The sequence below is a fragment of the Sorex araneus genome, chromosome 4 (genome assembly GCF_027595985.1).
Source record: "Sorex araneus isolate mSorAra2 chromosome 4, mSorAra2.pri, whole genome shotgun sequence".
In the NCBI taxonomy this organism is placed as follows: domain Eukaryota; kingdom Metazoa; phylum Chordata; class Mammalia; order Eulipotyphla; family Soricidae; genus Sorex; species Sorex araneus.
Genome location: NC_073305.1, coordinates 217,082,733 through 217,103,837, shown reverse-complemented (window position 1 = coordinate 217,103,837; position 21,105 = coordinate 217,082,733). Strand labels below are relative to the sequence as shown.

Genomic DNA, 21,105 nt, shown 5'->3' with positions numbered 1-21,105 from the left:
TATTATGCCATCTCCCCCACACTTCCCCCTAAGTTTTAATCTTTTCTACCGGTGTACTGATCCACAGGTTTTATTTTTTTTTATTTTTTTATTTTTTTTTTGCTTTTGGGTCACACCCAGCAATGCACAGGGGTCACTCCTGGCTCATGCACTCAGGAATCACCCCTGGCGGTGCTCAGGGGACCATATGGGATGCTGGGATTTGAACCCAGGTCGGCCACGTGCAAGGCAAACGCCCTACCCACTGTGCTATCACTCCAGCCCCGATCCACAGGTTTTAAAACCACTGTTTGGGGCTGGAGCGATAGTACAGCGGGTAGGGCAAGCGGTCGACCAGGGTTCGATTTCCAGCATCCCATAGGGTCCCCCGAGCAGGAATAATTCCTGAGTGCAAAGCCAAAGTAACCCCTGTGCATTGCCGGGTGTGACCCAAAAAAGGAAAAATAATAATAATAAAAAATAAATATATCTGGGTTCCATCTCCAGCGCCACATACGGTCCCCCAAGCCCCTCCAGGAGCCATCCCTGAGCCCAGAGCCGGGCGTGCGTGCCCCAGCCCGACAGGAAGAAGCAGCTGGGAGGAAACGGGTCTGCTTGCGTGGTTTTGATCACCGTTTGCCCACGAAGAAACTTTACCGAACAAGAGAGAAAAGCGATCTTCCAAAACCCCCCTCGCTCTTTTGGAAGCCTGTGTTTATTGCCTACAAACCGTTCCAGCGACCGGGGCTGGAGCCAACAGGACAGCCGGGAAGGTGCTTGGATTTGATCTCAGCATCTCACAGGGTCCCCCCCACCCCTTGCCGCCCCCCAGGCACCGCCAGGAGTGAGCCCTGAGTATCACCAGGTAACCCCAGAGCAAAACAAACACAAATGTTCAGTCTTTAGAAACATCCCAAGGTGCCCGGGCTGGGGTGACGGTCCGTCCCCCCCAACCCCACCGCGGGGACCTAAAGTTCAATCAGTTCAATTCTATAAATCCAGGCGTCCCCTGGGGGCGTCCGAAGTGCCTTATTCACGCTCACCCCCACCAGGAGGAGGAGGAAGGCGGCCGAGGAGGCGACCAGCGTGGCCGTGAAGGGGAACATCTGCTGAGTCAGTGAGTAGGCAGCCAGGCCGGAGGCGCAGAGGAGAAGGAAGGTTCCAGACACGAGGAACAGGGCCTGTGGGCGGGGTCTGTGAGGCCCACAGAGGCGGCTCTCGCCAGAGTCTCTGGCCGGGGACTTCATGGTGCAGCTGGCCTGCAGGAGACGGGGAGAAGGGGCTGCAGCGAGAGCACAGCGGGGAGGGCGTTGGCCTTGCACGCGGCCGACCTGGGTTCGATTCCCAGCATCCCATAGGGTCCCCTGAGCACCGCCAGGGGTAATTCCTGAGTGCAGAGCCAGGAGGAACCCCTGTGCATCGCCGGGTGGGTCCCAAAAAGCAAAAAAAAGAGAGAGAGAGAAAAGAGGGGCTGGAGCCTTTAGTACGAGGCGGGGGCTGGGGGTTAGTGCGTGGGGCGCTTGCTCGCCCCGTATGCAGCTCACCTGGGTTCAGTTCTCGGTGCCACATCTGGGCCCGTGAGCACAGAGCCAGAGCAGTCCCTGAGAACCAGCAGGTGAGCCCTCAATGGAAGAGGGAGGAGGAAAAAACACCCGGATTGATCAGACAGCAGGGAGGGCAGTGCCCAGGCTCAGTCCATCCCGGGGTGCCCTGCTCCGCCAGCAGGATCCCTGGGCACAGAGCCAGGCGTGAGGCCGAAGCACCTTTTATTTATTTATTTATTTATTGCTTTTTGGGTCACACCTGGAGATGCTCAGGGGTTCCTCCTGGCTCTGCGCTCAGGAATTACTCCTCGCGGTGCTCAGGGGACCCTATGGGATGCTGGGAATCGAACCCGGGTTGACCACGTGCAAGGCAAACGCCCTCCGAGCTGGGCTATCGCTCCAGCCCCCCCCTTTTTTTTTTTCTTTTGATGCTCAGGGATTCCTCCTGGCTCTGCGCTCAGGAATCACTCACTCCTGGCAGAGCTCAGGGGTCCCTCTGGGATGCCGGGGATGGAACCTGGGTCAGCTGCATGCGAGGCAAACGCCCTCCCTGCTGCACTATCCTTCTTTCAGGCCCAGGATCAGCCCAGAGCACTGACGGGTGTGGCCACACTTCCCCCAAACAAAGAGAAACAGACTGTTGGGAAAGCCCCATGGGAGGCTGGCTGGGGGCTGGGACCCCCGAGAGAGCCCAAGCCGCCCCCTGCAGTGAGAGTCCAGCAGGAATCAAGCTAGCAGCGCGGCTGCTGTGTGTGTGGAAACCCCCGGTGGTCCCCAGGAATAGCCCCCCAGTTCCTGCCAGATGTGTCCCCCAAACCAAACCAAGGCTGGGGCCATAGGACAGTGGGGAGGGGCACCCTGCCTTGCACTCGGCCCTCCAGGTCAGAGATCCGCAAGCACCGCTGCGTGTGGCCCCCAAGCCTGACTGTCCTGAAGCCCCCACCGAGACGCCGGGACCCTTTACCTGCTGAGAACCAGGGCGCTCGCGAACAGAACTGCCAACGGTGCCTTGGAGGAGGCGGCCCAGCGCCCGTGGCCCCCTTTCTGCGGGTGTAGACTAGGAGGGGTTCGCTCCAAGAGGAGGGTTGGTGGAGACGGCGCAGACTTCCCCACCTGCGCTGCAGAAGACCCCTGGAGCTCTGGAAGGGCTGGGGCCAGGCTGCGGGGATGAGTGAGGAACTCCCGAGGCCAGCCCGGGGGCTAAACCGCTACAAAGTTTCCGCTGGGATTTGGGATGGGAAGAACCGCACCCAGGAGAGGGGGGTGGCAATTCCCGGCTCAGCGCTGGGCTGGGGGCGGGGGCGGGGGCCAGGCCGTGCCAGGGGTGGAACCAGAGCTTTTTTTTTTTTCCTTTCTGGCTTTTTGGGCGATGCTCCGGGATTACTCCTGGCGCTGGGTTCAGACAGATTACTCCTGGCGGTGCTCGGAGGACCATAAGGGATGTCGGGGATCCAACCCAGGTGGGTCCTGTGCCTAGACGAGCCCCTCCCCACTGTCCTATCGCTCCAGCTCCCCTCAGCCTCATTTTACTTCTGGGGGGGAAACGGCGAGGTCAGAACCACTATTAGTGGTACCCAGGGCTCACTCCTGCAGGGCTTGGCGACCGTCCGGGGGGCCGGGAGGGGGCCAGTCAGTGTCCAGCAGGCCTCTGTGTGCCGTTTCTTGGGCCTGTTGATTTTGAGGACTCATTTTTTAATTTTTTGATTGAATCACCATGAGATACAGTTGCAAAGCTTTCATGTTTGAGTTGCAGTCATACAATGATGGAACACCCATCCCTCCACCACCAGTGCACATTCCCCACCACCAATGTCCCAAGTATCCCCCCCCTCACAACCCTCCCCCTCCTTCTAGGGCAGACAGTTTCCCCCATACTCTCTCTACTTTGGGGCATTATGGTTTGCAATACAGATGCTGAGAGGCCATCACGTTTGGTCCTTTATCTACTCTCAGCACACACCTCCCATCCCGAGCGATCCTTCCAACCATCACTGACTTAGTGATCCCTTCTCCATCCCAGCTGCCTTCTCCCCCAGCTCATGAGACAGGCTGCCAACTATGGGGCAGTACTCCTGGCCCTTGTGTCCACCGTCCTTGGGTGGAGGATGTCAGAAGCAGAAGATTCCTCAGTATGATCACAGAAAAGGGGGGACGTGAGAAGCAGTTAGCTCATCTCTTCTCACCTTGTCGTAAAGATTGTAGGGGGCAGCCGTGGCCAGGAAGGATGTATGACTGAGCTAATGGACTAAAGGAACTACCTGGTGTTTATACAGACACGAAGCTGGAGAGTCAGGAGACGGTACACCCGTGTCTTGTATCCTGTGTCTGAGAAGATGCTTTCTTGATGTATGGGATGCATGTTTTGCTTTCTTTTTTTAAAAAAAAATTTTGGCGGGGGCTAGCACAGCAGGCAGGGCGTTTGCCTTGCAAGCGGCCGACTCGGGTTCGAATCCCAGCATCCCATAGGGTCCCCCGAGCACCACCAGGAGTAATTCCTGAGTGCATGAGCCAGGAGTAACCCCTGTGCATCGCCGGGTGTGACCCAAAAACAAAACAAAACAAAAAAATTTTTTGGGTCACACCCAGCAATGCACAGGAATTACCTCTGGCAGTGCTCGGGGGACCATATGGGATGCTGGGAATCGAACCTGGGTCGGCCACATGCAAGGCAAACACCCTCCCCTCTGTGCTATTGCTCCAGCCCCAGTTTTGCTCTCTCGGTGTATAGGAATTCGGAACATCTTCCTAATTGGGAATGCTTCCTTGAGAGATTGTTCTTGTTTGCTTTTTGTTCATTTATGAAATGTTTGAAGTTATTTCTGCCTTTGGAATTGTTTATCTTTGAGCTTGCTCCCGAGGCCTGTGTGCCCAGTATGGCGATATAAACCCTTGGCCGTAAGCCCCCGGGGTCGAGCTCTGACCTCCTGCTCTGGCAGGACGGCTCGGCCCCAGCTAGCCGGAATAATAAAGTCTCGGTGTGTGCTTTGCCGTCCCGCTGGACTCTTTGTCTCTCTGAATACTGAGGGCTGGTCTCGATCCTAACAGAGGGCTCATCCTTCCTGCGTGCAGACTTGGGTCTTGGTGGATTCACAGATGGGGGTGGAGGGGGCACAAGGAGGAAGATGCTAAAGAAGCAGGTTCCGAAAAGGTCGGGAAGCAACTCGGGATGGCTGGGTCGTCAGGGCACGCCAAGGAGGAGAGGAAGCAAACGGGGAGTGGCGGCCTTGGGGTTTTGGAGCATCGCACTGGTGACAGGAAGGGCAGCCACCATCGAGATGGGCCATGTCCCCGGCAGCGACAGCACAGTAGGGGGGCGGGTGCTTGCCTTGCACACAGGGGACCCACGTTTAATAATCCCCACCCAGAACCCCCTACAGTCCCCAGAGCCCCACCCAGTGTGGCGTCCCCCCCAGACCAAAATGAGAAACTGGGACCCGAACACTTGACTAGGGGACTGTCTAGGGGACAGGAAGGGGACAAGGTCGTTAACAGGTAGAGAGATGCCTTTTTGTTAAAATTGGGGGTCACACCCAGTGGCCCTCAGGGATCACTCCTAGCAGGGCTCGGGGCACCTATGGGGTGCTGGGAATCGAACCCGGGTCGGCTGTGGGCAGAGAAGCTTGCTACCTCCTGTGCTTTTCCTCAGACCCCGAGAGGGGCTGATTTAGAAGGGATGGAGGGACAGAGAACATGACCAGAACCAGGAAAAGCCTGGGAAGGTTGGAGTTTATTTGTCCATGAAATTTCAAGAGTCAATCAACTGAGGGCTGGAGCAATAGCACAGCGGGGAGGGTAGGCTGTTTGCCTTGCACGTGACCGACCCGGGTTCGATTCCCAGCATCCCATAGGGTCCCCTGAGCACCGCCAAAAGTGATTCCTGAGTGTAGAGCCAGGAGTCACCCCTGTGCATCGCTGGGTGTGACCCGAAAAGAAAAAAAAAAAAGAATCGATCAACTGAATCTCCAGGCTGGGGAGAGCTTCATCTTCGGAACCTGGCTCTGCTGCTTTCGTTCTTGGCCCCCTGGCCGCTGAGAGCGGGTCCCACAGGGAGAGCAGGCCGAGGATGATAAAAGAGGCCGCCCAGGGCGATGAGGACGATACCCATATGAAGGTCCTGCGGGCCTCCATACACACGCTGGTTAAGATGTCACACGTCATCAGCAGGAAGCCCGTGGCCGCAGCTGGCGAAGGCCTCGCGGATGTGGCTTCTCCGCCTGTGTCTCCGGGATGGGGCCTCGTCAGGGGCCGCCTGCTCCCAGCTGCATCCTGGATTCCGGCTGCAGGAAGAGAAAGAGCCGGCAGGTCCCGGGCAGAAAGACAGAGAGTCCGTGCAGGAGCGGCCCCAGGAGAAGGGGAAGAGTACCCCCTGCCCCCCAGAACACTCCCAGACCTCAGCAGTGAGATTCCGGGAGTGGGGGCCCCTCACCTGGCGGGCTCAGGGCTTTCTCCTGGCTCTGAGCTCGAGGATCACTCCTGGTGGGGACCAAGGGCGCCACACGGAGTGCAGGGGATCGACCCCATCCGTGTGCATGACCCTAACCCCTGAACAGGGGTTACTCCTGGCTCATGCACTCAAGTATTGCTCCTGGTGGTGCTCGGGGTACCATAAGGGAGGCTGGGAATTGAACCCAGGTTGGCTGCATGCAAGGCAAACACCCTTCCCGCTGTGCTATCACTCCAGTCCCCACTCCATCTTTTTTTTTGGTTCATACCCGGCAATGCACAGGGGTTACTCCTGGCTCGTGCACTCAGGAATTACTCCTGGCAGTGCTTGGGGGGCCATATGGGATACTGGGATTTGAACCTGGGTCAGCCGCGTGCAAGGCAAATGCCCTACCCGCTGTGCTATTGCTCCAGCCCCAACATTTCCATCATTTTATTAAATTTATTTATGTTTTTTTGGGGGGGGTCCTATCCAGCAGGTTAACTGGAATATGGTTCCAGGTTTCCCCCTAAATGAGAAGCCCAGACTCCCGACCAATGAACATTTTGTGTCCCCTCTTTTCTTTCTGTTTTTGGGTCGCACCCGGCGGTGCTCAGGGCTCAGTCCTGGCTCTGTGCTGGGGGCCAAGGTGTTGGGTTGCTGGGTGCTCCGGCACGGCAGGGAGCCCAGGGGTGTGTGGGTGGGAAGGTTCTTAGTTTCTTTTCTTTTTCTTTTTTGCTTTTTGGGTCACACCCGACAATGCACAGGGGTTAACTCAGGGATTACTCCCGGCGGTGCTTGGGGGACCATATGGGATACCGGGGATCGAACCCACGTTACAAGGCAAACACCCTCCCTACTGTACTATCGTTCCAGCCCCAGGTCCTTAGTTTCTCTCTTTCCTTTTTTTTTTTTTTCCTATTTGGGTCACACCCATCGATACTCCTGGCTCTGCACTCGGAAATTACTCCTGGCGGGACCCTATGGGATGCTGGGTCGAATCCGGGTCAGCCGCGTGCAGGGCAGACGCCCTCCCCGCTGGCTGTTCTATCGCCCCGACCCCTGTCTTCCGGTTGTTCTGACTCTTCCCATCAAACCTGCATTTCCTCTGCTGCCCCCACCCTTCCTTCAGGCAGGGCTTTATGTTGGATTCAGAGCAGCACAAGGTTCCCTTCCTGGTGTTCTCTGCCTGTTGGCGTTTTTTTTTTCCCCTTCCTTCCTTAGTCTTGGGGCTCCCCCTGGTGAGTGTGGGGGGCTGTGGCAGGGACCCAGCCAGGCGCCTGCACCTTGTCAACGCTCCGGTCGTGAGCCCTGTTTCCTGTCCGGAGAACATATTTCAGGATTCGAGGTCCCTCTAGATTGGGGGCTGGAGAGGCAGAGCAGGGGGGAGGGCGCTCTCCTTGCACGCGGACAACCCAGGTTCGATACCCGGCATCCCGGAGCCTCTGCCCGGCACCTGTAGAGTAAGCCCTGAGCACAACGGGGTGTGACTCCCCCAAAACAGAACAGAGATCTCACTAAATTACAGCTGCTGTTCTATTTGAATCGTAGAACATCAACATACAGAAAGAAATGAGTTGGGCCAGATCGATAGCACAGTGGGGAGTGCATTTGCTCTGCACAGGACTGACCCCAGGTTCAAGCCCCCATAGGGTCCCCTGAGCACCTGCTGGAGTAATTGCTGAGTGCAGGGCCAGGAGTTACCCTTGAGCATTGCCGGGTGTGGCCCCAAGAGCAAAAAAAAAAAAGAAGAAGAAATGAAAAGTTGGTCCCTAAAATAGCCAAGAACTGCCAATCAAGGACAAAGGCGAGAATGTACTGGAGAAGAATCCCGGGTAAGGTGGGGAGACGCACCCATAAGGAAACACCCAAGACAAATAAAAAGCCCGACCCTGCACACTCACGTGGCAAAGCATCCTAAAGTGACCCGCAGTCTCAAAGCTGCTGGTTTCATTCATAAAGGAAATGACGGGGGGCCAGAGTGATAGCACAGCGGGTAGGGCGTTTGCCTTGCACGCAGCAGACCCGGGTTCGATTCCCAGCATCCCATATGGTCCCCTGAGCACGGCCAGGAATAATTCTGAGTACAGAGCCAGAAGTGACCCCTGTGCATCACCAGGTGTGACCCAAAAAGAAAAAAAAAGAAAAAGAAAAAAAGAAATGACGGGTCGCCTCACCTGGCCCGCCATGCAGCTCTTTTAGTAAAAGGCCAGGAGGAAACTGCCAGAATCTGTTCAGCAGGAAACGTCCTTGGCCAACCAGAAGGCCACGAGGCCAGGGCTGTGATGGACCGGATGAAGGAGGCTCCTGATTGGCTCATGGAAGTAACCTGGGTTCTCCCCAACACAGTGCTCAGACATTCAGATTAGGTTGCTTCTGTTGTTGAATTCTTCAATCCCATAAATGTTTCTCAGTTTCACAGGTTTGGAGTGAGAGAGAGAGCGAGAGAGAGAGCGAGAGCGAGAGAGAGAGAGAGAGAGCGCCAAATGGGGACCTGAGTGATAGTACAGCAGGTAGGGCGTTTGCCTTGCACACGGCTGACCCTGGTTCGATTCTCAGCATCCCATAATGGTCCCCCAAGTACTGCCAGGAGTAATTCCTAAGCATCGCCGGGTGTGACCCAAAAAGCCAAAAAAAAAAGAATGTAAGAGGGAAGGATGGGTGTGAACACATTTGCGGGCTGAAGCGATTAAGCCCAGAGGTCGGGTCTGGCTTGCTCACAACTGAGCCTGGCTCCATCCCCAGCATCATATCTGGTCCCCCGAGCACAGACCCAGGAGTCATTACTGGGCATCAGCCAGGTGTGGCCCCAACCAACCCAGACATACCCTGGCCACCCTTGAGTTGACCGTTCGCTGTGGCTTCAGCGGCTGAGGCGCGAGAAAGGTCCCTTGGCCGCGGCCGTAGCTCCTGCACGCTCTCCACCAGCCTTTCCCAGCCGCCGTGGCCCGGGGATCGCCTGGTTCCTGAGGAAAGCATCTTCCTGGGCCCTGATGTTGTTCTGGAATCGAGGGCGTCTGGGAGCCCCTGTCTCCTCACCCCCCTCCCCCCTGCCCGAGAATCTACCATTTTCTCCGTGTTCTGAGTGATCAGAATTTAAGGAGGGAAAATGGAGAAGCCTTTGCAAATGTTCTCACTGAAGAAGTCTGGGACGGGGCGGGCAGAGGGGCTCCGCGGCAAGGCCCCCCTCTGCACGCAGGAGGCCTGGGACTGCCAGAAAGAAAAAGGGGGCGGGGGGCATAGCTTTGCATGTTGGAGCCCCAGGTTTGATCCCTGAGTTCTTTTTCTATTTTTCTTTTTGGGTCACACCCAGTGATGCTCAGGGGTTACTCTTGGCTCATGCACTCAGGAATTCTGTGGGGAGCCTCCACAGGACGTGCTTCATAAACAACACCTGTTCTTGTCAATTTCACCGTGCTTTGAAAACAGGATGTCCTGTCACGCCCACAAGGTGTAACTAACCTATCAGATGCAGACACGTGGGCGTAAGCAGGCAGCGAGAGGTATATAAGGGAGGAGGTCCCCTAGCTAGTCGGTTCTCCCTCATGTGTCCCTTTTTCCGCCTTACTCCACGTCCCCTTTCCTGATTTCTTCTCTAACGCATGAGGAAGTTCCTAAATAAATCGCAGCCAAAAGGATCTCCGAGTTGCGTGTTTCTTCGCTGGACGAAGCGGCGCGCGACAGAATTCAGTGCATTCATTCCCTGGCAGTGCTCTGGGGGACCATATGGGATGCTGGGAATCGAACCCTGGTCGGCTGCATGCATGGCAAACACTGTACCCGCTGCGCTATCGCTCCAGCCTTGGTTCCAAAAGCTTAGCAGGTGACGAGGGACACAGGGCGGGCAGCTCTCACTGCGGGCGGGGCGGGGCCGTGGAACGCAAGGTAGAAACAGTTTGAAGGACAGAAGGGTCTCTCCCGGAACTGGGAGATACAGACGTGATAAGCAAGTAGCAAATGCCCAAAGGCAACAAGAACTGGAACTTTCTTTCCGAAGGACACCCGGCTGGGGCAGGGCCATTGGGCCAGCAGTGGAGGAAGCAAGCACGTGGCACTGGCACGTCTCGGGGGGCCTGAATTCTGAGAGCAGTACTGCCCACCCCGGCCCAAAGTGAAAACCTGAATTAAATGGCAGAGGACTGCTTAAACCCTTACGGTCCATAAGGGGCAAGGCCAGTGACCAGGACACGATGACGTAAGTCCCTTTGTCCTCAAATGCAGGGGTCTTGCATGTGGTTTGTTGGGCCCTATTGGAGGGTGGGGGGCTCAGGGGGCAAACTTTTTCTCCTTTTTTGAATCCCTGTGGGACAGACCCTTCAAAGCTGCCCATGATTGGGTTTCAGTCACAGTGTCCCAACACCCATCCGCCACCAGTGTCCATTTCCCAGCACCAGCGTCCCCAGGGACCCTCCTATCACACCCCCCACCCCGACCCCCTGCCTGCCTCTCTGGCAGGTGCTTTTCTTCTCTCTCTCCCTCTCCTTTTGGGCATCTCGGTTTGCAATAATGATAGTGAAAGGCGATTATCAAGAATATCCCTTCACGGGTGGGAGCAATAGCACAGCGGGGAGGGCGTTTGCTTTGCACGTGGACAACCTGGGTGTCCCCGGCATCCCATATAAGTCCCCCCAGCACCTCCAGGAGTAATTCCTGAGTGCATGAGCCAGGAGGAACCCCGGAGCATTGCCCGGTGTGACCCATAAAAGAAAAAAAAAAAAACAACCTTCATCTATTTTTTTTTTTTGCTTCTTTTTTGGGTCACACCCAGTGTTGTGCAGGGATTCCTCCTGGCTCTGCACTCAGGAATTATTCTTGTCGGTGCTCAGGGGACCCTATGGGATGCTGGGAATCAAACCCAGGTAGGGCCGCATGCAAGGCTGTGCTATTGCTCCAGCCCCCCCTTCACCCACTTTTAACACTCATCTCGCCCAGCGTGATGGCTCCCTGCCATTACTGTCACGCTGGTCTTGGGCCACCGCCAGGAAGCTCCTGTGCTTGGCCCGAAGGGACCTTAATCAGAACAGCTGGATTCTCACAGGCTCTTGGAACTAAGAACCTGACACTTCCCATACCCTATCAGTTCCTAGAAAAGAAAGCTACTTTTTTTTTTGAGGCGGGGGAGGGTCTTTGCTTTGGGGCCACATCTAGTGATGCTCAGGGCTTGCTCCTGCCTTTGCTCTCAAGGACCACCCCTGGTGGTGCCATATAACGTGCCAGGGGTCACACCTAGGTTGGCTGTGAGATGGGGAAGTGCCCTCCCTGCTGTATCAATCCTTATGCGTCTGTTAGACTGGGGGCCACAGCTGATGGTGCAAGACCAGACAGGATGACAGGGATTGAACGTGGGTCAGTGCGCGCGCGGCAAACGCTTTATCCCACTGTACTATGACTCTGGCCCTGTACATGTATTTTAAAGCCCCCAAGCACAATGCCAGTTACAGATTTTGTATTTAAGATGCTTTCATAGTTGAAAAGTTAACAGCAGTCGAATCTGTGTTACTACAATGCTAAAGTCATGCCCACTTGAACTTGAGAACTGGCACTATGCACCGTCTTCCTGTTGCTTGATTTGCTCGAGCGGGCACCAGTCATGTCTCCGTTGTGAAACTTGCTGTTACTGTTTTTTGGCATCTCGAATACGCCACGTTTGCTTGCCGGGCTCTCCCAGAGGGATGGAGGAATCGAACCTGGGTCAGCTGCATGCAAGCCAAATGCCCTACCAGCTGTGCTAACGCTCTGGCCTGAACTTGAGAACTAAAGCTTTTATTCCAGGTTTTCACTGTTTCTGACCCAAACCCCTCTCCCTCACAAGGAAGTCACTGTACCCACGGGGGCCCTCACTTCCTGCCAACTGGAACCTAGGGGGCCGCTCCCCCTTGAGCCCTGTTTTAAGGCCCCCAGAGCTGTGTGTGTGGCAAACGCTGCCCGGCACCAGGGACCCCGACTCTGCTGACCCCCCTCAGCCCCACAGTACCCCCCCACCGCCCGCAGAGCCTGGCCCCAGCCAGCAGCGGCTCCAGCACTGAGGGAAGTCTCGGGAAGTGGCGTCCGGACCACGCGGCACGGTAGGGCGGTGGGTGCCAGCCCGGCGGTGACGCCTCCGCCCCAGCTGGGGAGAAAGCGGCCGTGAGCCCACCCAGAGGCCTTCACGCCAACACCCCACACAGGGTCCAACACGAGACTTTACTAGGGGACAGACAGGGCACACGGGCGCTCAGCTGCCCGGGGACGCACTGGGCTTGCCGGGCGTGCGGCCCTTGGGGGTGCGGGGCGTCTTGGCGGACTTCGCCGGGGTGAAGAACTTGGCCTCTGGCTTCTTCGGCGTCTGCGGCCTTGGGTCTCTCTTCCCCACGGTGGGATTCTTGTCCTTGGCCTCTTCTTGGATCCGGGGCTTCTTGCCGGTCCCCCTCGCCGGGGTGCCGGGCTTGGTGGCTGCGGGGGTCTGGGGCGCGGGGAGGGACTTTCTCTTCTGCCCGAGGGGGGTGGCGGCCGGCTGCGGGGCAGGCTTCCTGGGCCCGGGCTTCTGCGGCTGCGGGAGGAAAGGGAAGTCAAGGGTGAGGGGCATGCGCCTGACAGTGCTCAGGGGCTACTCCTGGCTGCGCTCTGTGCTCAGGAATTACCCTGGCAGTGCTCGGGGAACCATATCGGGTGCCGGGGATCGAGCCCAGGTGGGCCGTGTGAGGACAAGGGCCCTCCCTGCTGCACTAGGGCCCCGGACCGGTCTTGGTGTCAGAACTGTGATGTGCAGGGATCACTCCTGGCGGGGCCGGGGGCTACGTGGAACTCGGGGACCAACCCTGCGCCAGCCACATGCAAGGCAAAGCCCAGCTCGCCCTGCCACCTCACTCCCCCCACCGCTTCCTCGAGAGCCCCACAAATGCCATTTCTGCCGAGACCCACGTTGGGGGGTGCGAGACCCGCAGGGCCCGTGCTTGGCACGTGGCACAACCAGACTCAGTCACCAAGGCCCCCAAGCACCGCCAGGAGTCACTCGAGTCGGCTCGGGCGTGGTCTGGCCACATGCTCAATCAGCTAGGGCGTCTGCACTGGCGCAGAACACAGCAAGGGAAGGACCTCCGCGCTCTCCCCACCCCGGGGACAGTGGCGGGTACCTTGGGCGCCGGCGTCCTGGGCGCGGCTCCTACGGGCACCAGCGTCGGGATTTCCTCTCTGGGCTCGCTCTGCCCGCCCGGCTGGGCCTTGGCGCTGCTTTCCTCCTCCCGGTTCTCCGAGGGGCCTGCCTTCTGCGCTGCAGGGGTGCTCGCCGGAGGAGCACTAGTCTCGGGGGCCTCTTCCTGGGGGGCGGGGGTCACCGCTGGCATCCTGGGCGTGGCCTCTATGGGCACCAGCGTCGGGATTTCCTCTTCAGGCTCGCTCTGCCCGCCCGGCTGGGCCTCGGCGCTGCCTTCCTCCCCCCGACTCTCCGCGGGGCCCGCCTTCTGCGCTGCAGGGGTGCTCGCCGGAGGGGTGCTCGTCTCAGGGGCCTCTTCCTCGGAGGTGGGGGTCGGGGTCGAGGCGGCCTTGGCGGCCTTTTTGAGCTTCTCCAGTTTCTTCTTCGCCTTTTTCTCGGCAAGTTTCTTCTTCTTTTCCTTTATTTCCTACCGCCCAGAAAACAAAGATGGTTTAGTCAGAGGCAGGTGCTGAAGAGCGCAGCATCTGGCCGGGGCCAGCACCTGCGGCTCTCCTTCCAGTGCTCCCCGAGGGGCAACCCCCACGCCCCCTCCCTGGCAGCCCAACTTCCAACTCTGTCTCTCTGCGCAGTCCCAGCCGAAGCTGGTGACAGACAGATGGCAGCCACCAGGGCCGCGGGTCTGCTCGACACGCGCAGTGCCCGCACTGTTCAGAGGCGGGTGGGGACCGCCTTGCCCCGCTGGGCCATGCAGGGGACTGAATCCGGCCGGCCCCCAATCAAAGCTGCTACCCAAGGCTGGAGCAACACCGCGGGGGCGGCCTGGCGCCCTGCCCCCTACCCCCCTGGCCAACTCACCTCCTCCTCCTTCTTCTTCTTCTGCATCAGCCGGTTCTTGACGCCCTGACTGCTGACGAAGGAGGAGAAGATGGGCAGGGCCACCGACTTCTCCGTCTTCACGTACAGGAGCTTCACGCTCTCCCACTTCTGGAAGGGCAGAGAGCGGGGTCACCCCCTCGGCCTCGAGCGGAGGTGGCCGCAGCCACCCACCCCACCCCACCCCACCCCGGCCCCGGCAGGCGGCACCTCCGGCAGCTTCTGAGCGAGCCCGTTGGTGACAGCCACGATGTTCTCCACCACGCAGCGCGCCGCCATCCCGCAGTGGCCCACGCGGACGGTGCTGGAAAAGCAAGGGTTCGAGCCAAGGTCTGTTAGCTGCCGCGGCCACGCACCAAGCACAGGCAGCCCGGCTCCAGGGCCGCGAGGAAGACGGAGGGGGACGGACACCCCCGCCCCGGGCACCGCGCGTGTAGCTCGGGGGTGGGGGAAGCCTCTGCTCCCCAAAACCCCGCAAGGACCAACACCAGCCCACGGGTCCTGCACTGGTGAAGGGCAGCTCACGGTCGAGGAACGCCTCCTCCCCACCCCCGCCGAAACCACCCCACAGAGAGGGGAGGGAACCCTGTCGCCTGCCCGAGGGCACGCCCCTCTCCCTGCAGCTCCCAACCTTTGCAAACAGACCCCCCACCCCCAGCAAATGACAACCAGAAGCACCCGTCCACCGGCCAGGAAGTGGGGGAGCACAGGCACCGGGCACACCCTTCGAGGCCACGCCCAGGCCCAGGCCCGGCCGCACACACCTGCAGGAGCCGGTCTTGGAGATGTTGAGGACAGTCCCACCCACGGACTCAAGGATCTCGCGCGACAGGTTCTTGGCCTGGAGGTTGATGGGGATGGGGAACCTGGAAGGACACACTGGTGCTCAGAGGCCGAGGGCGGTGCATCCCCAGGGGCACGGGGGTGGGGATGGGGGGGCGCCGCCCCGGCCTACTTCTTGCGGCTGTAGAAGTGGCGGCCGAGGTACGTGGGCAGGAGCCGCTGGATGCGCGAGTCGGACAGGAAGAGGTCGAAGCTGCCCAGGAGGCGGCGCTTGGCCTCGAAGGCCTTGTACTCGGTCTTCAGCGTGCGCAGCGGGACGACCTGGGCCAGAGGCAGACACAGCCCTGAGTCACCCCCCAAAGCCCAGGCAGCCCCGAGGGGACATGGAGATGCCCTGAAGGATGGCAACAGTCACCCGCAGGCCGCCCAGGCCCAGGGCGCCAGGATGGCGGTTCCCCCTCAAGGGCACAGGGGGAAAGTCCCCAGTGAGGCCGATGAAACCAGGCTGGAGAGAAGAGGACAAAGTGGAGCCGCCCCCCGCCCCACACCCTGAGAGAAATATCTGGCAGCGGGACGGCACTGAATGGCATCTCAATGGAATCTGGTCTATCTGGACCACACCCCCAGGGGCCTAGGGACCAGCTGGGGTTTGGCCAAGAGCAAGGCACTCGCCCTCCCTGCTGTCCTCCTGTGGCTCCGGTTCCCTGAATCTGACCTTCCCGCTGTCCTGAAAACACGAGCCTGCTCCTACCTGTGAAATGATTTTAACTCCTTTCTTGTTCAAGAGCTTCCTGTAGAAACTCTTGGTCTTCTCTGGCGTTGAATCGGGCTCATCCTTGGTGAACAGACAGACTTCTGCTAAGTCGGATCGAATGGCATGGGGCAAGCGCCTGCCAAAACGAGGGAGGAAACAAGGGGAGATGTTATTGGACACGCGTGGGGAGGGAACCCAGAGCGCAGCCCACACGTGCCGTCACTGCATCAGGCACAGCGTGGAGACCCACAGCACAGGGCCCAGACGCACCGCCACGAACTGTGATCCAAGTGAACACTCGAGACACCAGAGACGGATCCCCCAGGCCGGAGAGACGGCTCAGAGGCCCGCAGTGCCTGCTCTGAATACAGGGAGGCCCCATGGCTTGTGCGCACACACACCCACCCACCCACCCTACCCCCCTCCCCGCCCCCGACGGTGAGTCAAGTGCAAGGGCTTAATAGAACCGTGCATGATATGAAGGCGAAGGTGATGCTCGGGGGTTACTCCTGGCTCTGTGCTATGGAATCACTCCAGGCAGTGCTTGGGAGACCATATGGGACCAGGCTGGGGATCAAACCTGGGTTGGCCGCGTGTGAAGCAAGTGCCCTACCCACTGTACTATCTCTTCAGCCCCCTTGAAAATTTCTTTTAATGATCAAGTGAAAAGAAAAAGTTAAGATGACACCCAGAGCTGCTCAGGGCGTTATTTCTGGCTTAGTGCTCAGGGATAACTCTTAGTGGGGCTTTGGGAGTCATACAGGATGCTGGGGGGAGAATCTGGGTTGGCCGTGTGCTGGGCAAGTACCTGAACCCCACACCATCTCTGGCCCTTGGCGAGAAAGCTTAAATCTTCAGTGCTCCATAAGTAGTTTCCTGCCAAATTTTTGATGTTCTTTGTACAAGAAAAATGTACTGGGTTGGGGCTGGAGAGATAGCACAGCGGGTAGGGCGTTCGCCTTGCACGCGGCCGACCCGGGTTCAAATCCCAGCATCCCATATGGTCCCCTGAGCACGGCCAGGGGTAATTCCTGAGTGCAGAGCCAGGACTAACCCCTGTGCATCGCCAGGTGTGACCCAAAAAGCAAAAAAAAAAAAAAGGTACTGGGGCTTCAGGAATTTCACCTTGAACTTTTATTTTGGAGTTGGGTTGGAGCGATAGCACAGCAGGTAGGGCATTTGCCTTGCACGCAGCCGACCCAGGTTCAATTTCTCCGCTCCTCTCGGAGAGCCTGGCAAGCTACCCGTGGTGTATTCGATATGCCAAGAATAGTAACAAGTTTCAAAATGGAGATGTTACTGGTGCCCACTCGAGAAAAATCGATGAGCAACAGAATGACAGTGACAGTGGGTTGGGGCCACACCCAGCAGTGCTAGGGACCCATACACAGTGTTGTCAATCCAACCTGGGCCACTGTGAGCAAGGCAAGCCCCTCCCAGGCTGTCCTCTCTCTCGGGCTCACTTTGGAGCCAGCTTGCTAAGAAAACCAAATAGACATTTAGAAAAGCAAAAGCTGTTTCGCTCAACAGCCAGGTTCTGAATTAACTGTTAAGACTCGGTCTTGGCTGTCCCCTCCAGGCTCAGGAAGCCAGTGAAATGTCTAGAAAATCCCGGCAATCCGAATCCCTCTCACTTCCCGAGAGGCATCTCACTCCGTTCCTGCCAAAACAAGTCCCCGCTGGAAACTGGCAGGGCAGCCGCGCGGACAGACCAAGGAGCCAGAAGCGAGACTCGAGGTGCAGGTGGCCAGCGAGAACTTACAGCCTGACCCGCAGCTCTTTGCTGGGAATCTTCCACAGTATCACCATGAGGAAGAGATTCTCATTCTCGTTCAGAAGCAGCCCCTTCGCGTTCTTCCGGTTCTTGGAATGCGTCTGCAGGGCTTCCACGGCCTTCTTAACCTGCGGCGTGGACACGGGCAGACACAAGTTAGACCTCACCCGAACCTAGCCTTCCCCCCTCCCTGCATATATATATATTTTTCTGTTCAGGTTTTTCTTGGGGAGGGGCGGGGGCGTGACCGGGGCCCGCACCGGGCGGTGCTCGGGGGTCCACGCGTCGTGCAGGGAGCCCCTTGCTCGAACCAACCCGGTTCGGGCCAAGCGCCCAAGCTCCCCGCACGCTCCCTCCGGCCTTCAAACTGTTGCAACAGGCGGCCCCGACGGACCGTTATTTATCTCAGGAGGATCCTACGTCGTGCACCGACCAGAAATGAGCGAATGCAACAGAAAGTGGCCGTGAGGGGCCCCTCCCGGCGTCTCCCGCAGACCCGGGTGCAAGGCGACCCCCCACCCCAGGTCGGAGCAACGCACGGGGGCCGGCGCTGCAGGCCGGCCCCCCTCACCCCGGGCCCTGACACCTGCAGCCCCCCAGGCCGCCGGCCCCCGGCCTCCGAGCCCGCTCACCTGCTCTTCGTCCACCCGGCCCGATGAGGTCAGTCGGGCCAAGGCGGAGTCCGAGGCGGCGGCGGCGGGGAGCGGAGCCGGCGCGACCATGTCGCTTCCACCTCGTGCGCTCGCGCGTGCCGACACCCGAAACGGGATTCCCGTGTTCGCGCGAGAGACCGGAAGCCGGGAGGCGGGCGGGCGACAGGAATGGCGTCACTTCCGGGAAAAGGCCCCGGGAGGGGCGGGCGCCGGCGTGTTTGGCCGCCGTGGATTGGCGTGCGCAAGGGAAGCGCCCGGAGGCTCCGCCCCCGCGTACGTCATCTCGCCGGCGACGGCCGCCTCACGCGCCTCGTGTCTGTCGGCCGCGGGGACCGGTGTTGGGCGGGACACCGTGGCCGGGTACCTTCGGGCCAACCCGTGCCGCGGTCCAGACTGTTTTTTTTTTTTGCTTTTTGGGTCACACCTGGCAAAAAAGCTCAGGGGTTACTCCTGGCTCTGCACTCAGGAATCACTCCGAGCCCTGCCCAGGGGACCCTATAGGATGCTGGGAATTGAAACCGGGTCGGCCGCGTGCAAGGCAAATGCCCTACCCACTGTGCTATCGCTCCAGCCCCCCAGACTGTTTTCTTGAACGCGAGGGTATGGGGACCGTCCTCTCGCCCCGTGAAGCCCACCCCCAGGGGCATCTTTCCCGATCCCGACCCAGGAGCCGGAGCCGGACTGCAGAGCTTAGGGTCGCTCGAGGCGGCGGCATCTCGCCCCTGCCCAGCCCCCCAGAGGGCCTCTGTTGATCGATTTGTCCCTGAGCCTCCCAAAAGTGGGCCTGGCAGGTTTCAGGAACGTTTTAATTTTTTCCCGCTCACTGTGGATGGGTGTGTTTCAGTGCGACCTTCTGCCCCCGCTTCACTTTTTTTTTTTCTCTTTGGGTCACACCCGGCGATGCTCAGGGGTTCCTCCTGGCTCTGCACTCAGGGATCACTCCTGGCGGTGCTCGGGGGACCCTATGGGATGCAGGGGATCGAACCCGGGTTGGCCGCGTGCAAGGCAAACCGCCCTTCCCTCACTTTTACTCACAAATAGTAACCTGGGTATGTAGAAGCGATCGTTTATTTAGAAGGTTTTGGGTCGACATTCAAAAAGAGACCAGGTTCTAGTCGCCTTGAAGCCAGCTTTGAAAATCGCGGAAAGACTCCTTGTCAGTTGTCTTCAGAAATGCTCCTTCCCTGTTACTGCAAAACGGGGGAGCGCAAGGCTGTGCTCAGGGCTTACTCCTGGCTTTGCACTCAGGAATCACTCCTGGCGGGCTCAGGGGACCAAATGTGGACCGAACCTGGGTCGGCCCCATGTAAAGCAAGCACCCTACACGCTGTACTATAGCTCCAGCCCCATATATATATATACACACACATATACACATATATATTTATATATTGGCTTTTTGGCTGTTTTTGGGTCACACCTGGCTATGCACAGGGGTTACTCCTGACTGCACTCAGGAATTACTCCTGCCGGTGCTCAGGGGACCATATGGGATGCTGGGCATCGAACTCGGGTCAGCCACATGCAAGGCAAACGCCCTACCCGCTGTGCTATCACTCCAGCCCCCTCCAGCCCCATATTCTATTTTGGTATTATTTGACCATTTTATTTTAGGTTGGAAGTCACATCATTACAAAGCTACAGATCCAAGGCATTGAGTACTTAAGTTTCCTCGGGCAGACTTTTGTTGTTAGATGTTTAGTTTGCTGCCTAAACATGTTTGAAGCGGTTCTGTTGACTAATTGATGGGCTAGGTTAGAAACCCAGTCATTTCAGAAAAAAAAAAAATAGTGGGTAGGAAAGTGTGAGTAATTATGGGGAAATGTCACAAGGCTTTAATTTCCAACTCTTGAATGAACTGCTTTGATAATAAGCCTGCTCGTATGAGTTTTCTGCTGGGTGGGTGGGTGGGGGGTTTGATGACACCCAGAAGTACTCAGGGCTTACTCCTGCTCTGTGGCCAGGGTCATTCCTGGTGGGGCTTGGGGGAACCATAGGTGGTGCTGGGACCAAACCCAGATTGTGTGAAGGCAAACACCCTACCAGCTGTACTTCATTTCTGGCACAAAAGTTTTAACCTAAGACTTGTGTTTTAAATATTTTTTTGGGAGGGATGGGGGTCATACCTGCTAATTCTCAGGGGTTACGCTTGGCTGTCCTCGGAAATTACTCCTGGTGGTGCTTGGGGGACCCTATGGGATCAAACACGGGTGAGCCGTGTGCAAGGCAAAGGCCCTCCCTGCTGTACTAAGACTTGCTTATTGTTTAATGCTTATCACCTATAGAATGATTATTTCCCCCTGATGATAAAGCAAAAATCCATCCTAGTTCTATTATTAATAATCAGAGGTGAGTAGAAATAATCAGAGGTGAGTAGAAAGGGATGTTTTGCTGCCATTCCAAGGACTCTTTTTTTTTTTTTTTTGCTTTTTGGGTCACACCTGGTGATGCACTGGGGTTACTCCTGGCTCTGCACTCAGGAATCACTCCTGGCGGTGCTCAGGGGACCATATGTGATGCTGGGAATCGAACCGGGTCGGCCACGTGCAAGGCAAACACCCTATCTGCTGTGTTATTGCTCTAGCCCCCCAAGGACTTATTTTTTTCTTTTTTTAAAAAATGGGTGATAGCTCAGTGGGTAGGGCGTTTGCCTTGCACGTGGCCTATCCGGGGTTGATTCCTCTGTCCCTCTCAGAGAGCCTGGCAAGCTACTGAATATTCTGCCCGCATGGCAGAGCCTGGCAAGCTACTGAGTATTCTGCCCGCATGGCAGAGCCTGGCAAGCTACCCGTGGTGTATTCAATATGCCAAGAACAGTAACAAGTCTCCCAATGGAGATGTTATTGGTGCCCGCTCTAGCAAATAGATGAACAATGGGATGAGAGCGCTACAGTGCTAAAAAAATGAGCAAGGGAGCTCATGTTCAAGAGAGAACATGGGTTTCTGCAGTGGAACAAGTCGCAAGCAGAGACAGACAAGAGCCAGTGCCGTTTGCTTTCCTGATTACTGTTTTGGTTTTGTTTTTTGGGCCACTCCTGGCTCGTGGTGGTGTTTGGGGAACCTGAGGTGTTGCTGGGGGTTGTTGAATGAGAGTCTGCCACGTCCAAGTTTCTTCAGTCACACCTTTCTCTGGCCCTCTTCACCATTATTAAAAATCCCAGACACCTCGGAGGCAGGGTGTGGTGGTGGG

At 57.8% G+C, this 21,105-nt stretch overlaps 1 protein-coding gene across 1 annotated transcript; it reads right to left on the bottom strand.

Annotated features, from left to right (window-relative positions):
• Positions 1–12,110: 12,110 nt before the first annotated feature.
• RSL1D1 (ribosomal L1 domain containing 1) lies at positions 12,111–18,039 on the bottom strand. Its single transcript, XM_004604333.2, has 9 exons — positions 17,895–18,039; positions 17,251–17,390; positions 15,486–15,624; positions 14,907–15,055; positions 14,716–14,817; positions 14,162–14,255; positions 13,934–14,062; positions 13,059–13,544; positions 12,111–12,475 (listed from the first exon to the last, which is right to left on the bottom strand). Exons 1-9 carry the CDS (start codon positions 17,982–17,984, stop codon positions 12,161–12,163), a joined length of 1,644 nt encoding a protein of 547 aa, XP_004604390.2. The 5' UTR covers positions 17,985–18,039; the 3' UTR covers positions 12,111–12,160.
• Positions 18,040–21,105: the final 3,066 nt, after the last annotated feature.

What these genes read in the sequence shown, in the direction of transcription:
- RSL1D1 (XM_004604333.2), bottom strand. Translation starts at nt 17,984, where the DNA reads ATGGTCGCGCCGGCTCCGCTCCCCGCCGCCGCCGCCTCGGACTCCGCC. An exon ending in AAAGAGCTGCGGGTCAGGCT is followed by an intron (nt 15,625 to 17,250) that starts GTAAGTTCTCGC and finishes TCGTTTTGGCAG; the next exon opens with GCGCTTGCCCCATGCCATTC. An exon ending in TCCAAGACCGGCTCCTGCAG is followed by an intron (nt 14,256 to 14,715) that starts GTGTGTGCGGCC and finishes TTGCTTTTCCAG; the next exon opens with CACCGTCCGCGTGGGCCACT.